Below are 14,806 nucleotides of genomic sequence, written 5' to 3'. Positions count from 1 at the left end.
TTTTCTTATTTAAGACTTATTGACTTATCTAAGATCTCTTCCTGCTAAGTTATTTCAATGATATCTTCTTATAGGATTCTTGTGGGAATTTTAGTAGTTTCACTGCAGATCAATAATGGGACCACGTTTTGGGGGAGTGAAGGGTGGGGAGCTGGGAATAAGACTGTACATAATCAGAATTTTTGATATTGCAGATTGCTGTAAAGACATGTTCTGATTTCAGTTGAGCTATTTCAGTTCCATATTTTTGAATCTGATCCTTCATTTCAGCCAAATAGTAGATACGAATCAGTGACATTGTTAAACCTTTTTCTGAATTATTTTATTGCTTTGTAATTTACAAGATTCTTGACATTAGTGGTAGTGTTCACATTTAAGCTGTTATAACAGCCTTCTAATGGTAGACTTTTCTAAGTTTTATTAATTGAAAATGCCCACAAAATGATTATTTTACTGATTCACTTGTAATTCTCCCTTCCTTTGACAGGATATCTATAGAGAAATGGGGTTTGGTCACTATGAAGAAGAAGAAAGCTGTTGGGAGAAACAAAAGAGTGAAAAGAGAGACCGAACTCAGAACCGAAGTCGTAGCCGATCTCGAGAGAGGGATGGCCATTATAGTAATAGTCACAAATCAAAATACCAAACAGATCTTTATGAAAGAGAAAGGAGTAAAAAGAGAGACCAAAGCAGAAGTCCAAAGAAATCCAAAGATAAAGAAAAGTCTAAGTACAGATGAAAGATGAAGAGGCAGAATTGAGAGGCTAACGTATTTACTCTTGTCTAACTTAAAAGTGCCAGGAAAGCAGATGCTTAGATTTTGTTTCAAAGCTTATTATTTTTTTCATACTAGGATTATGGTCTTTAGATTAATACTGATTATATAGAGCACGGAAAGATAAAGATTGAACATTTTCTTTGTATACTTTTTTACACTAATTTTATTGTTATACATAAATGGTAGTCTTCATTTTTGAAGTCTTACATTTTCACTCTTTTTTTAATGAAGTATTTCATACTACAAAAATACATAAACGTATATATAAAGGGATAATAAATGTAAATATCTGTGTACTCATCAGCCAGCTTAAGATACAGAATGTTGTCGACATTTTAGAAGTTCCCTAAGGCCCTCCCTCTCAAATAATTATTTGGAATTTTGTGTTTGTCATTTGCCTATTATAGTTTTACAACATACGTATGTATCTGTAAGTGAAATGTTAATTTTGTATGTTTCTGAATTTTATATAAATGGCAAAATGTTTACTTCTGTGACTTTCATTTTTATTGCTATATAGTATTATATAAATATACCACAACTTATTCATTCTTCTCTTGATGGACATTTGAGTTTTGTTTATTTATTTTTGTTTTTGCTGTTGTTGAAACAATGCTGCTGTGAACATTGTATCTAGGAATTATATTGCTTGATATATTGATAAAATAATGCCAAATTTGTGTTCTGAAGTGGCTGTACTAGTTTATACCTCTCTTGGCACTGTGAGTTACCTTTGTTTCATAGCATCTCCAACACTTGTTAAGTTCAGACTTAAAAATTTGCCAACCTAGTGGATGTTAAGTGGTATCTACCTGTGATTTCCAGCAAGATTACTGTTATCTCTGTTCTTCCATGTGTAAGATGTCATTTTTTTCCTGGCTGCTTTTAAGGTTTTCTATCACTGGTTGTAAGAAGTTTGATTATGATGTGCTTGCTGTAGTTTTTTTTTTCACGTTTCTGCTGCTGCAGCTATTTTACCTGTGGGTTTATGGTTTTCGTAGAATTTGGAAATTGGGGGGCATTTTTTCTTCTATTATATTTTTTGTCTCTCTGCTCCTCTCATGCTTCTCCTGGGGCTCTGATGACTTGGATGTACGTTAGGCCCCTCAAAATTGTCTCCCAGTGTGCTGATTCTGTTCAGCTTTTTTAAAAGCCTTTTTCTCTCTGTGTTTCATGTTGGGTAGTTTCCAGTGCTGTGTCCTCACTGTTTATTAATCTTTCCGTCTAAGGTATCTAATTTCCTTTTAATCGTATCCAGGTATTTTTCACCTCCGACATATTTTTAGTCTTTAGAAGTTCTATCTGGGTCTTTATCTCCCATGTGTCTCCTTCACATGCTCATGCCTTCCTCTATTTTTTTTTTTTTTTTTTTTTTTAACATCTGGAGTGTATTGATAATAGCTGTTTCAATGTACTTGCCCATTCTGTCATCTGCATCATTTCTGGTCTGTTTCTATTGATTGATTCCCACCCTACCCCAACTCCCACCCTGCCCATATTGGATTGTAACTTCCTTCATTACATGCCTGGTAATTTCTGTTTTTAACATTGGGTGCTGGAGTTCTTTTAAGTATCTTGAACTCTGTTTGGGGAAATAAAGTTACTTGGAAACAATCCGATCATTTTATAGCTTGCTTTTAAGCTTAATAAGACAGGACTGGGACAGCCTTTAGTTTAGGGCTAATTTGACCCACTATGAAAGTAATACCGTTCTGAATAATCTTCCTGGTTACATGGTTTCTGCATTCTGTCTGTTGGGAACATGAACTATTCTGAGCCCTATTGAGCTTCCAGTTGTATCTCCTGTTCCTTACCTCACATGCATACACTGCTTGATGTTTAGCTGAAGACTTAAGGGAAACCCAATATTCTGCCCTGCAAATCTTACCTTGGCTCCCCTAAATTCTCTACCCAGGGAGGTTCCCTTCCCTAGCCTTAGTGCCACAACCTAGAAACCCCATGTAGAAGCTTGCGCAATTATAGGGCTTTCTTTGTTTTCCATCTCTCAGGAGTCACTGTCCTGCACTGGCTTTTGTCTAACATCTGAAAAACTTCCTTGTATACATTTTATATAGGTTTTAGTTTAAGGTGGAGAAGGTAAATCGTGCCTCTGCTACTCCATTTTGACTAGAGTGGAAGTTAACTTTGTATTTCCTAAATGTTAATGAGGCTGAGCATCTTTTCCCATGTTTATTATTCATTCCTGATTGCTGTCTGTGAAAAGCTTGTTTCATGTCTTTGCCCATTTATATAGTAGATTGTTGTCTTTTTATACTTAATAGATTGTGGATACTAAGAATAAGTTAAGGAGTGCTGTCTCTCTTTCCTTCCCTCTGTCTGTTCTCTTGGAAGAAAAGAAAAAGATTTAAATTAATCTGTTCCTTAAAAGCTGGATAGAGCTTGCCTATAAAATTGTCTGAACTTTGCATTTTTTTGTGAGAAAATTTCTTAACGATTAGGTTTCAAAAATTATAGAATTATTAGCCTTTCTATTTCTTTAATGTTAGTCATTTTAATTACATTTTTCTGGGAATTTGTTTTCATTGAAGTTTTTATTTTTTGATAGCATTGTGCATAGTTTAGCTAGTAGATTTTTACTGTCCTTTTGCTTTGTTGATGAATGTCCTTATGTTTTAGTGTGTCTCATAAACAGCACATAGCTAGATGATGATGATGATTATTATTATTATTTTGAGACGGAGTCTCACTCTGTCGCCCAGGCTGGAGTACAGTGGCGCGATCTCAGCTTACTGCAACCTCCACCTCCCGGGTTCAAGCGATTCTACTGCCTTAGCCTCCTGAGTAGATGGGACTACAGGTGCTTGTCACCAGGCCCGGCTAATTTTTTTTTTTTTTTAGTAACAGGGTTTTCACCATATTGGCCAGGCTGGTCTGGAACTCCTGACCTTCTGATCTGCCCAACTCAGCCTCCCAAAGTGCTGGGATTACAGGCATGAGCCACTGCACCCGGCCAATTATTTTTAAATCTAATCTGAACTTTAACTGGTTAGTGCATTTTTATGTGTACTGATGTATTTGCATTTATTCCTTACCACCTTATTTTGTGCTTTTTATGTTTTTTTCTTCCACTCTTTTTTTTTTCTTTTGGAATCAAAAATGTTTTTTAATTCCACCCTCACCCCTCTGCCCCCTCTGTTTTGGGGGAATTACCTTGGAATATTACATCCGTACTTAAAAAGTATAATGTTATATTTTTATCTTCCTCTCTAATTGAGAGTCTTGGAACTCTCTAAGTCACCCCTCTTGCAACTTTCATGTTACAATCATTCAGTATTTTAGTTATAGCTTGTGATTTTTAACCTTAAAATTAGACCTTGAGCTGGACTCAGTGGTGCACACCTGTAGTTCTGGCTGCTGAATGGCTGAGGCCGGAGGATCCCTTGAGGCCAGGAGTTAGAGGCTGCAGTGCACTGCGATTGTGCCTGTAACTAGCCTCTGTACTCCAGCCTGGGCAACATAGTGAGACACCATCTGTTAGAAAAAAAATTAGACCTTGTGATTATTACTGTTTTTGTACAGATAATTGTTGGTTTAGATTTACTTTATATGTTAGAAGTGTTTGTTTATTCATTATTATTCTCACATGTTAGACCTTTCACCTAGGATAATTTTCCTTCTTTCTGAAGCACATCCTTTGATGTTCCTCCAGTGACATCTGTTGATGGCAAACTCTTAGTTTACATTTATCAAAAATATTTTCAATTCATTCTATAAAGTTGATTTTATATGTACATAATTCTAAGTTGAGGTGTGTTTTTTTTTCCCCAGTACTCTGAAGAATTAGTCTACTGTCTTTTTACTTTTGTTACTACTGGGGAGAAATCTTTTGTCATTCCAAATGTCATTCTTTTGGATATAATGTGACTTTTCTTTCTGATTGCTTTTTTGCTGTGGTTAATTAAACTTTCAATTTTGAAATCAGTTGTAGATTGGCATGCAATCATAAGAAATAATACAGAGAGAACCTGTGTACCCTTTGCCTAGTTTCTCCCAGTGATACCATCTTGTAAGATTCTAGTATAGTATCGCAACCTAGATGCTGACATGGACACAGTGGAGATACAGAAAATTTCCATCACTACAAGGACCCCTCTTGCTGTCCTTTTAATAGCCACATCTACTTCCCTGCCACTTCTGTTTTCTCCTTCACCTCTGTCAACCACTGATATGTTCTCCATTCCTATAATTATGTCATTTCAAGGATTTTATATAAGTGGAATTCTGTATTATGTAGCCTTTTGGGGAGCCACTCATAATCTGGAAATACATAATCCCAAATGCCACGATCATGAAGGTTGAAACCCTGATAATCATAATCCCAAATATGTAATTCTCGAAAGAAGAATTTTAAAAACCTTTAAAAGATATTTATTTACATTTTGTTTGTTTGTTTGTTTTGAGATGGAGTCTTACTCTGTTGCCCAGGCTGTAGTGCAGTGGCATGGTCTCGGCTCACTGCAACCTCTACCTCCCAGGTTCGAGTGATTCTCCTGCCTCAGCCTCCCAAGTAGCTGGGACTACAGGTGTGTGCCACCACACCCGGCTAATTTTTGTATTTTTAGTAGAGATGGGGTTTCACCATGTTGGCCAGGCTGGTCTCAAACCCCTGACTTCAGGTTATTAACTTTTTTTTTTTTTTTTTTTTGAGATGGAGTCTTGCTCTGTCACCCAGGCTGGAGTGCAGTGGCACGATCTTGGCTCACTGCAAGCTCTGCCTCCCAGGTTCACGCCATTCTCCTGCCTCAGCCTCCCGAGTAGCTGGGACTACAGGCACCCCCCACCATGCCCAGCTAATTTTTTTTGTATTTTTAGTAGAGATGGGGTTTCACTGTGTTAGCCAGGATGATCTCGATCTCCTGACCTCGTGATCTGCCTGCCTGGGGCTCCCAAAGTGCTGGGATTACAGGCGTGAGCCACCGCACCCGGCTGATTATTTACATTTTTAACAGAGGATTTGAGAAATACAAACACGGGCCACTTTACACAATAAAATAGGCAACAATAACATACATATTTTTGCAAGCATAAGCAGTTCTCAGCTCTACTAATGACAGTCACATGGGTATGACAGTTATGAACAGATGAGTGGTATTTATAAAGAAATAGGTCAAAAAGGGAAATGTATCAGCCCATAGCCGTATGGTTGGTAATTGTGTATGCTCGGCTTTATAACTGCAGTCATTTGAAATACTTTAAGAAAAACCAGTGTCTTCCACTGGCTTCACTCAGATGCTAATCTCTGGAAACACTTGCACAGACACACTCAAAACACTAATAAGTTTCTAAGTGTTCCTTAATCCAATCAACTTGACACCTAAAATTAAGTCCCAAAGAACACCTCTTATCAACTCAGCACCCATACATACCTCCTTAAACCGTACTTAATTTCCAAATAAAGACAATGAGAAAGTTGTAGTTCTACCTATCATGATGCCAGTATCCTCTGATTGTGATTTTTGGGATTTTAGACATTATGAATTTTAGATTAGGCATTTTGATCTTTTGAGATTTCACCATTCAGGATTAAGGTGTTCGAGATTGTGTCTTACAGGATTATAAACCAAACCCCTTTTTGGGATTGGGTTTGTTTCACCCCAGTCAGCCTTATTCTTCAGAGATTCTTCCAGGTTGTTGCTGTATCAATAGTTCACTTTTATTTTATTTTGTTTTATTTATTTATTTATTTGGGATGGAGTCTCGTTGCCCAGGCTGGAGTGCAGTGGCGCCATCTCAGCTCACTGCAACTTCTGCCTCCTGGGTTCAAGCAATTCTGCCTCAGCCTCCCTAGTAGCTGGGATTACAGGCGCGCACCACTATGCCCAGCTAATTTTTGTATTTTTAGTAGAGACGGGGTTTCGCCATGTCGGCCAGGCTAGTCTCGAACTGACCTCAGGTGATCCACCCGCCTCAGCCTCCCAAAGTGCTAGGATTACAGGTGTGAGCCGCTGTGCCTGGCCAATAGTTCGCTTTTATTGTTGAGTAGTATTTCATGGTATGAATATACTGTAGTTTGCTTAACCATTCACCCATTGAAGGACATCTGGGTTGCTTACAGTTTGGGACCATAATGAGTAAAGCTGCTGTTAGTTTCTTTGTGAACACAGTCTTCATTTCTTCTGGATAACTGCCCAGTAGTGCAGTTGTTAGGTCATATGATAATTGCATATTTAAAGAAACTGCTGAACTGTTTTCCAGGGTGAGTCAGACTGCTTTACATTCCCACCAAGAACATATGGGCGATCCACTTCATTCGCAGTCTCAACAACATTTAGTTGTGTCTCTGTGTTTTATTTTAGGCATTCTGGTAGGTATATAGTGATATATAACTTATTCTGGTTTTAATTTTTATTTCTTTAATTGGTAATGTTGTTGAGTATCTTTTCATGTGCTCATTTTGCCATCTGCATATCCTGATAGGTGAAATGTTACTTTATATCTAATTGGATTTTTAGTGTTTTTTTATTTTTGAGTTTTGAGAGTTCTTTATGTATTCTACATACTAGTTCTTTGTCAGATATGTTGCTTGCAGCTGTTTCCTCCCAGTGTATAGCTTGTCTTTCTTTTTTTTTTCTTTTTTAAGACAGTCTCGCTCTGTCACTCAGGCTGGAGTACAGTGGTGAGATCACAGTTCACTGCAGCCTCAACCTCCAGGGCTCAAGCAATCCTCCCACCTCAGCCTCTTAATAGCTGGGACTACAGGTGCCTGCCACCACACCCAGCTAATTTTTTTTTTTTTTTTATTAGCGAAAACGAGGTCCCTATGTTGCCCAGGCTGGTCTCAAACTCCTGGTCTCTAGAGTTCTCCCGCTTTGGCCTCCCAAAATGCTGGGATTATAGGTATGAGCCACTATGCCTAGCCTCCAATGTATGGCCTGTCTTTTAATCTTCTTAATAGAGTTTTGTAGAGTACAAGATTTTAATTTTTCTGCAGTTTATCAGTTTTTCCTTTTATGGATTGTGCTTTTGGTGTCAAAAGTAAGAACTCTGCCAAGCACTAGCTTCTGAAATTTTTCTCATACTTTTAATTTTTTAAAAAAAATTCTCTAGTTTTACATTTAAGCCTGTGATCCATTTTGAGATTTTTTTTTTTTTTTTTTTTTTGGCTTATGAACATCCACTTGTACTGGGACTATTTGTTGAAAAAGGTCTCTGGCTACTTTTAAGGTTTTCCTTTGTCTTCGGTATTCTAGAATATTCCACTATAATGTGTCTAGATAGGGATTTCCTTTATCTTGTTATATCCTGTGTCTGATGGCTTCATGTTTTTTATTATTCTGGAAACTTCTCTGCCATTTTCTCTTCAAATAGTCTCTCTCCACATTCTATCTATTATTTCCTTTTGTAATCTTAGTCAGTTTTATGTAAGGCTTTCTCATCTTGTTCTTTGTATCTTAACTCGTATTTTCCAGATAGTGCATTCTGAATAATTGTTTCAGGTCTGTATTCCAGGTCACCCATTCTTTTTCACATAAGCCCAGTCTCCTATTTAACCCATCCACTGAATTTTTAATTTCAGTAATTTTTTTTTTGGAGTTCTGTTTGATTCTTTCTTGAATTTGCCTGGTTATTTTTAATTTTCTGTTTTTCTTTGCTCATTTATTTCCACTCTGTTTTATTTACATAATTATATTGTATTTGTGATAATTCCAGTATCTTAATTTCTTAAGAATTAAAAAATTTTCCTGCTGACCCTTGTGCACACTGGCTTATTTCCTTGTGTGTTTCAGATTTTTTTTTCCCCTTAAATTGGGAGGACATACTTTGGGACTCCTAAGGTACCTAAAATGAAGATGCTTTTCTCCAGAGAGGATGCATATTTACCTTTCAGTCTCCAGGTGATGCAATCACTTGGGGCCACTTTCATTTCTGGCTTGGAATTTCCACGTGCAAGCATAATGTATTTTTGAACCCTAGACCTTGATGAAAGTTGACAAAATATCAGGGAAAACGTATCTAGCATTAAGATCTCCCATCTATACCCCCATCATTGCAGAACTGGGTAAAACGCAGGTGTTGTTTTCTTGTTTTTTGTTTTTTTGAGATGGAGTCTCGCTCTGTCACCCAGGCTGGAGTGTAGTGGTGCGATCTCAACTCATTGCAACCTCTGCCTCCACCTCCCAGGTTCAAGCGATTCTCCTGCCTCAGCCTCCTGAGTAGCTGGGACTACAGGTGCCTGCCACCACGCCTGGCTAATTTTTGTATTTTTATTAGAGACGGGGTTTCACCATATTGGCCAGGCTGGTCTCAAACTCCTGACCTTGTGATCCGCCTGCCTTGGCCTCCCAAAGTGTTGGAATTACAGATGTGAGCCACCGTGCCCAGCCTTAGTGGTTTTTTTCCTAGCCCAGTCTTTCTCTGACAAACTTGCTTTAAGTGACCTCTTCTATTATAGTCTCCTGGCTTCATGTGAAGATCTTAGGCTCAGCTTCCCAATTCTCTTTTGGGTCCAAAGCCTTGTCTTTATAAATATCCCTCATCACTGTGAGCTGAAGTCCTTAGTCCCCAGCTGTGTAGGCAGAGGCATCCTGGCTAGTGGCCTGTTTACCATTTTGTTAATATATTTGTGAGTCATGAGGAATTTCCCTGTCTTGCAGTCTCATCAATGCATGTAAAAGTATGATTGCTGGCCGGGTGTGGTGGCTCACGCCTGTAATCCCAGCACTTTGGGAGGCCGAGGCGGGCGGGTCACCTGAGATCAGGAGTTCAAGACCAGCCTGGCCAATATGGCGAAACCCTGTCTCTACTAAAAATACAAAAAATTAGCTGGGCATGGTGGTGCATGCCTGCAATCCCAGCTACTCGGGAGGCTGAGGCAGAAGAATTCCTTGAACCCGGGAGGTGGAGGTTGCAGTGAGCCGAGATCACACCATTGCACTTCAGCCTGGGCAACAAGAGTGAAACTCCATCTCTAAATAAATAAATAAAGTATGATTGCTGTAATTTATCCGGCATGTGGATGTTGTATGGAGGAGGTGGGAGGGGGCAGTTACAATTCAGAATATCTAGTTCACCATATGGCTAAGGGCAGTTTGTCTCCCTGCTATTGTACATAATTCTTAGCCATCAATAGAAAACATTTTAAATACGTAAGAAACTATCACTCTGAATATAGAAAAATACATACTGTTCATACAGAAGATTCTAAAATGTAGTCTGAAAGAATGAATGCGCAAGGGAGAAATGTTGGTTGCAGGTGATGGAGCAGTGAGAGGAAATAACCTCCTCACACCTGAAGCTTGATTCAGTAGATCCAGTGGGAAAAACCAAAGAAGTAAAAATGTTTGAACCTATCATTGCAAGGCAAAACTCTCAATTGCAAATGCTGCAATTAGGTATGAGAAACTGGTTTTAACAAAGATGTGTGTACAGAAACATAGTGTTCATCACGTATCCTTGATTAGATACAGCACAGTCTTGGCTTCATGATACTACTACTAATCTACGGTAAAGTGGCCATGTTTCCTATTTCTTCTGTTTTGCTTCTCTAGGTTTTAGGTGAACTCTTAAAACCAGTCTCCATTTACATATTCTACTGGCTTTTGCTAACCTGTCCCCGCAACCCCTACCCTGGAAAAAAGATTGAGTGAGCTGTTGGTAGTCAGATTTTTTTAAGTTAAAAAGCTGTTTGGGGCTGGGTGTGGTGGCTTATCTGTGATCCCAGCATTTTCGGAGGCTGAGGCAGGCGGATCACCTGAGGTCAGGAATTCAAAACCAACCTGGCCAACATGGTGAACCCCTGTCCCTACTAAAAACACAAAAATTAGCTGGGTGTGGTGGCAGGGGCCTGTAATCCCAGCTACTCGGGTGGCTGAGGCAGGAGAATTGCTTGAACCCAGGAGGCGGAGGTTGCAGTGAGCCGAGATCGTGCCATTGCACTCCAGCCTGGGTGACGAGTGGAACTGCATCTCAAAAACAAAAAAACAAAACAAAACAAAACAAACCCAAAACTATTTGGAACCTAAAATTTCTCAGTTATTATAACTTCACTGTAAGTTTTCAGCTTAATCTTTCTTACCAGTTGAATTTTCAAAGATTTTGATCAGAACTATTAAAGGCTAAATAAAAGAAACTTTAAATACACTCAGCAATCATACTTTTACAAGTGTCTTTTAATAAATTGGTTGCTTTTTAGTTACTGAAAAATATATTTCATCTTGGTTTTCCATTCATCATAAAAACATTTAATCTTAAGTTTGACATTTCTTACCCGTCTCGACTGAGTCACAAAGAATGCATAATAGCTAGTAAAATCGAAATCACAGGAACCTTACCTTTCAGTGGCTGTTGCTATGAAACCATGTTTTGATGGGAAATTTGAGAGAACCCTGGGCTTCCTGTTATTAAATGACAGATCGTGGAGATCCCCTTCATTTTCAAAACTCCTTTTTTTTTTTTTTTTTTCAAGACGGAGTCTTGCTCTTGTCACCCAGGCTGGAGTGCAATGGTACGATCTTGGCTCACCACAACCTCCACCTCCCAGGTTCAAGTGATTCTCCTGCTTCAGCCTCCCAAGTAGCTTGGATTACAGGCACCTGCCATCATGCCCTGCTAATTTTTGTTATTTTTAGTAGAGATGGGGTTTCACCATGTTAGCCAGGCTGGTCTTGAACTCCTGACCTCAAGTGATCTAAGAGCCTCAGCCTCCCAAAGTGCTGGGATTATAGGCATGAGCCACCACACCCCGCCCAGAACTCTTTTTAAAGCAAGTCATTTTAATTACTCTTCTGCTAATGGGAAAATCTATATTCTGACCCTATTTTACCCACACTCGACTACTAGTTAGGCTTGATTTTGCTAGGGGCACTGTCAAGAGTTAACAATTTTATGTTTTCGCCTCCTCTGCTATTCCTTGTTCATTGAATGGGCAGATGAGCAGGGTTTTTGAGTGATGTTTTTATGGGCAATTAAAAAGTTGTATTGGCTGGGCACGGTGGCTCATGCTTGTAATCTCAGCACTCTGGGAGGCTGAGGCACTGATCCACCTCAAGTGGATCACTTGAGGTCAGGGGTTTGAGATGAGCCTGGCCAACATGGTGAAAACCCGTCTCTACTACAAAAATTAGCCAGGTGTGGTGGTGCACACCTGTTATCCCAGCTATTTGGGAGGCTAAGGCAGGAGAATCACTTGAACCCAGGAGGCGGAGGCTGCAGTGAGCTGAGATCGTGTCATTGCACTCCAGCCTGGGCAACAGAGCGAGACTCAGTCTCAAAAAAAAAAGTTGTATTGCTGTTATTTACTTAAATGAGTAGAGTACTAGGAAGCTGGACACACGTAAAGGTTGCAAATACAGTATCATTCTAGCAAGAGAGTTTGTGTAAAAAGAGAAGTTAGGTAATGCTTCTTTGTTGCTGTGAATCTAGAACAAGACCAGTGACCTCTGGCTCCTGAAAAAGAGAAAAGTTTTGTTTGCTTGGTTTGGTGGAGAGAGCTGGGGAAACCTGAGTCAGGAACAAAGGCATATGAAGGTGGTAACAAGCCAGGTGCAGAGGGAGAGCAGGGTGGTGTCTGACTACAGCCGAGGCTGGGAAGGCAATGAGTGTCAGGAGGGAAGAGGAAATTGGGAAAGGGAGAGTCCCAAATGCAAAACTGAGAAGCTTGGATTTGCTTTGCCAGGCCCCAGAAAATAAGGAAGAAAGTGGCACTGGGATAGTTGAGAAAAGTTACTCTGGGCGTTGTATGTAGGACCTTTACCATGGGTTGGCACCACAGTCCTCACATGGCATTGAATACGATTTCATTCAATATCGATTCCACACATCACCCCAAATGCAGACGTACATCAAGCAGGCTTCCCAGAGGAGATGATGCAGACGCTGAGGGCTTTGATATCTCTTCTGCATTTGATATCCAAGTTGGTGCAGTGCTAGAACGTAGAATAGGCGCAACAACAACAACGTTAAAGTCCTACAGTCTTTGTTACATAATCACTCATTGGGCATCACAGAAATAATACCAGTGTCTTCAGCATGACCAGGGATGGATGTGGTTTTAGTAAACCTGATAGGGTGTAAGCAGGATCAGAATGGAGCCCACATGGTCGACCGTGGCCCCTGCTGCATTTGTGGGATGTGTAGCTGAGGGCTGACCTGGAAGCATCTTGGGCACAGGCTCTTTGTTGGATTCATGGCATGTTTGGCATGCAGGAGAGAGTGCCTCACATAGAGCAAGAAAGTAGCCTTGAAAACACTGCAATCTCAGCAGGTGGCAGTGCACACTTTTAACTTCGTGATAAGTGATGTTTCATTGTTGTATTGATCATTTTCTACTACTCACTTTCTGAGAACACACAAAAAACACACACTCATGGTCTTTTCCCCTGGCATACGCTTATAGGGAATAACACGACAGGCATGACCATGATACATGCTTAATTTTTAGGTTTAGGTCTGTCCTAGATGTCCCTCTCACTGCACAACCCCAGTACGGGCAGGCACAGGCAACACTGCATCACATGCAGACAGCTGCCCCATGGCCTGCCAACCCATCCTCCAGGCTCAAGGCTTCACTCCATAGCTCTTTCACTGTCTTCTCATTGGACAGCGAGAATGTGCTTAGCTGTGAGTAAATGGTTATCACAACTAAGAACTCTGAGGAAAAGTGTTTGTGGGCTTGAAGGGTGTATTAGTTTCCTAGGACCGTCACAACAAACTACCACAAGCAAGGTGACTTAAAACAAGGTTGGGCATCGTGGCTCACACCTATAATCCCAGCACTTTGGGAGACCAAGGTGGGAGGATTGCTTGAGGCCAGGAGTTCAAGACCAGCCTGAGTAACATAAGAAAACCCCATGTTGGCCGGGCGTGGTGGCTCACGCCTGTAATCCCAGCACTTTGGGAGGCCGAGGCGGGCGGATCACGAGGTCAGGAGATCGAGACCATCCTGGCTAACAGTGAAACCCTGTCTCTACTAAAAATACAAAAAATTAGCCGGGCGAGGTGGAGGGCACTTGTAGTCCCAGCTACTCGGGAGGCTGAGGCAGGAGAATGGCGTGAACCCGGGAGGCGGAGCTTGCAGTGAGTCGAGATCGCGCCACTGCACTCCAGCCTGGGCGACAGGGAGACTCCGTCTCAAAAAAAAAAAAAAAAAAGAAAACCCCATGTCAATGACGCAGTTAGTCGGCTGCAATGGCGCCGGTGAGGCGGGCAGCGAAGTGGCGGCCTGGTGGTTTTGAGGTGCGTGGTGAAGGGGTTTCCACGTTCGGGTACAGGAATAAGAATGTGAAACAGAAGACATGGCGGCCTAACCACCCGCCCGCAAGCCTTCGTGGGGAGCGTTCATGAGGGACAAGGCTTTGCTTTTCGAAGAAAACTGAGAATACAGCAAAGTTACAAGAAATTGCTATGGAAGGAAAAGAAGGCTCAAACGTCACTGGAATCTCAATTCACAGATCGATACCCAGATAATCTGAAACATCTCTATTTTCAGATAGAGGAAAGACTTAGGAAGCAACCAGAAAAAGTTGACCATCCTTTGTCAGAACAAGTTCACCAGCCTTTGCTTGAAGAACAGTGTAGCATTGACCAGGCTTTATTTGAAGATCAGTGTAGCTTTGACCAGCCTCAGCCAGAAGAACAATGTAGTAAAACAGTAAACTCCTTTACAATTCCAAAGAAAAATAAAAAGAAAACATCAAATCAAAAAGCACAAGAAGAATATGAACAGGTACAAGCTAAACGTGCTGCTAAGAAACAAGAATTTGAGAGGAGAAAACAGGAGAGAGAAGCCCAAAGGCAGTACAAAAAGAAGAAAATGGAAGTGTTTAAAATATTGAACAAAAAGACTAAAAAGGGCCAACCAAACTTGAAGGTACAAATAGAGTACCTTCTTCAAAAAATACAAGAAAAAAGTTAAGTTAAACATTTTGTTCCCACAGGTTAAAATACCTGCTGCCTATTAGGTTCTTCTGTGACAAGTGCCTCCCAGCAATGAACTAAATTTGTTGACATAAACTGGATTGCTAAGCTATGCTAAATATAAGATGTTCACATATTTTTATTATGGTAAAA

General features: G+C 40.3%; 1 protein-coding gene and 1 pseudogene across 2 annotated transcripts in view; both read left to right on the top strand.

Annotated features, from left to right (window-relative positions):
• PPIL4 (peptidylprolyl isomerase like 4) overlaps positions 1-1,467 on the top strand; it is a 42,153-nt gene extending 40,686 nt beyond the window's left edge. For both annotated transcript variants that reach the window (XM_024249100.3, XM_054558289.2), the window contains one exon: positions 488-1,467. In XM_024249100.3, the coding sequence (XP_024104868.1) occupies positions 488-739 (252 nt within the window). In that variant the 3' untranslated portion in view covers positions 740-1,467. The remainder of the gene's footprint in view (positions 1-487) is intronic.
• Positions 1,468-13,924: 12,457 nt separating this feature from the next.
• LOC100462352 (thyroid transcription factor 1-associated protein 26-like) lies at positions 13,925-14,806 on the top strand (annotated as a pseudogene).

Source organism: Pongo abelii, chromosome 5 (genome assembly GCF_028885655.2).
Source record: "Pongo abelii isolate AG06213 chromosome 5, NHGRI_mPonAbe1-v2.0_pri, whole genome shotgun sequence".
NCBI lineage: Eukaryota > Metazoa > Chordata > Mammalia > Primates > Hominidae > Pongo > Pongo abelii.
This window is presented reverse-complemented; position numbering and strand designations above follow the sequence as displayed.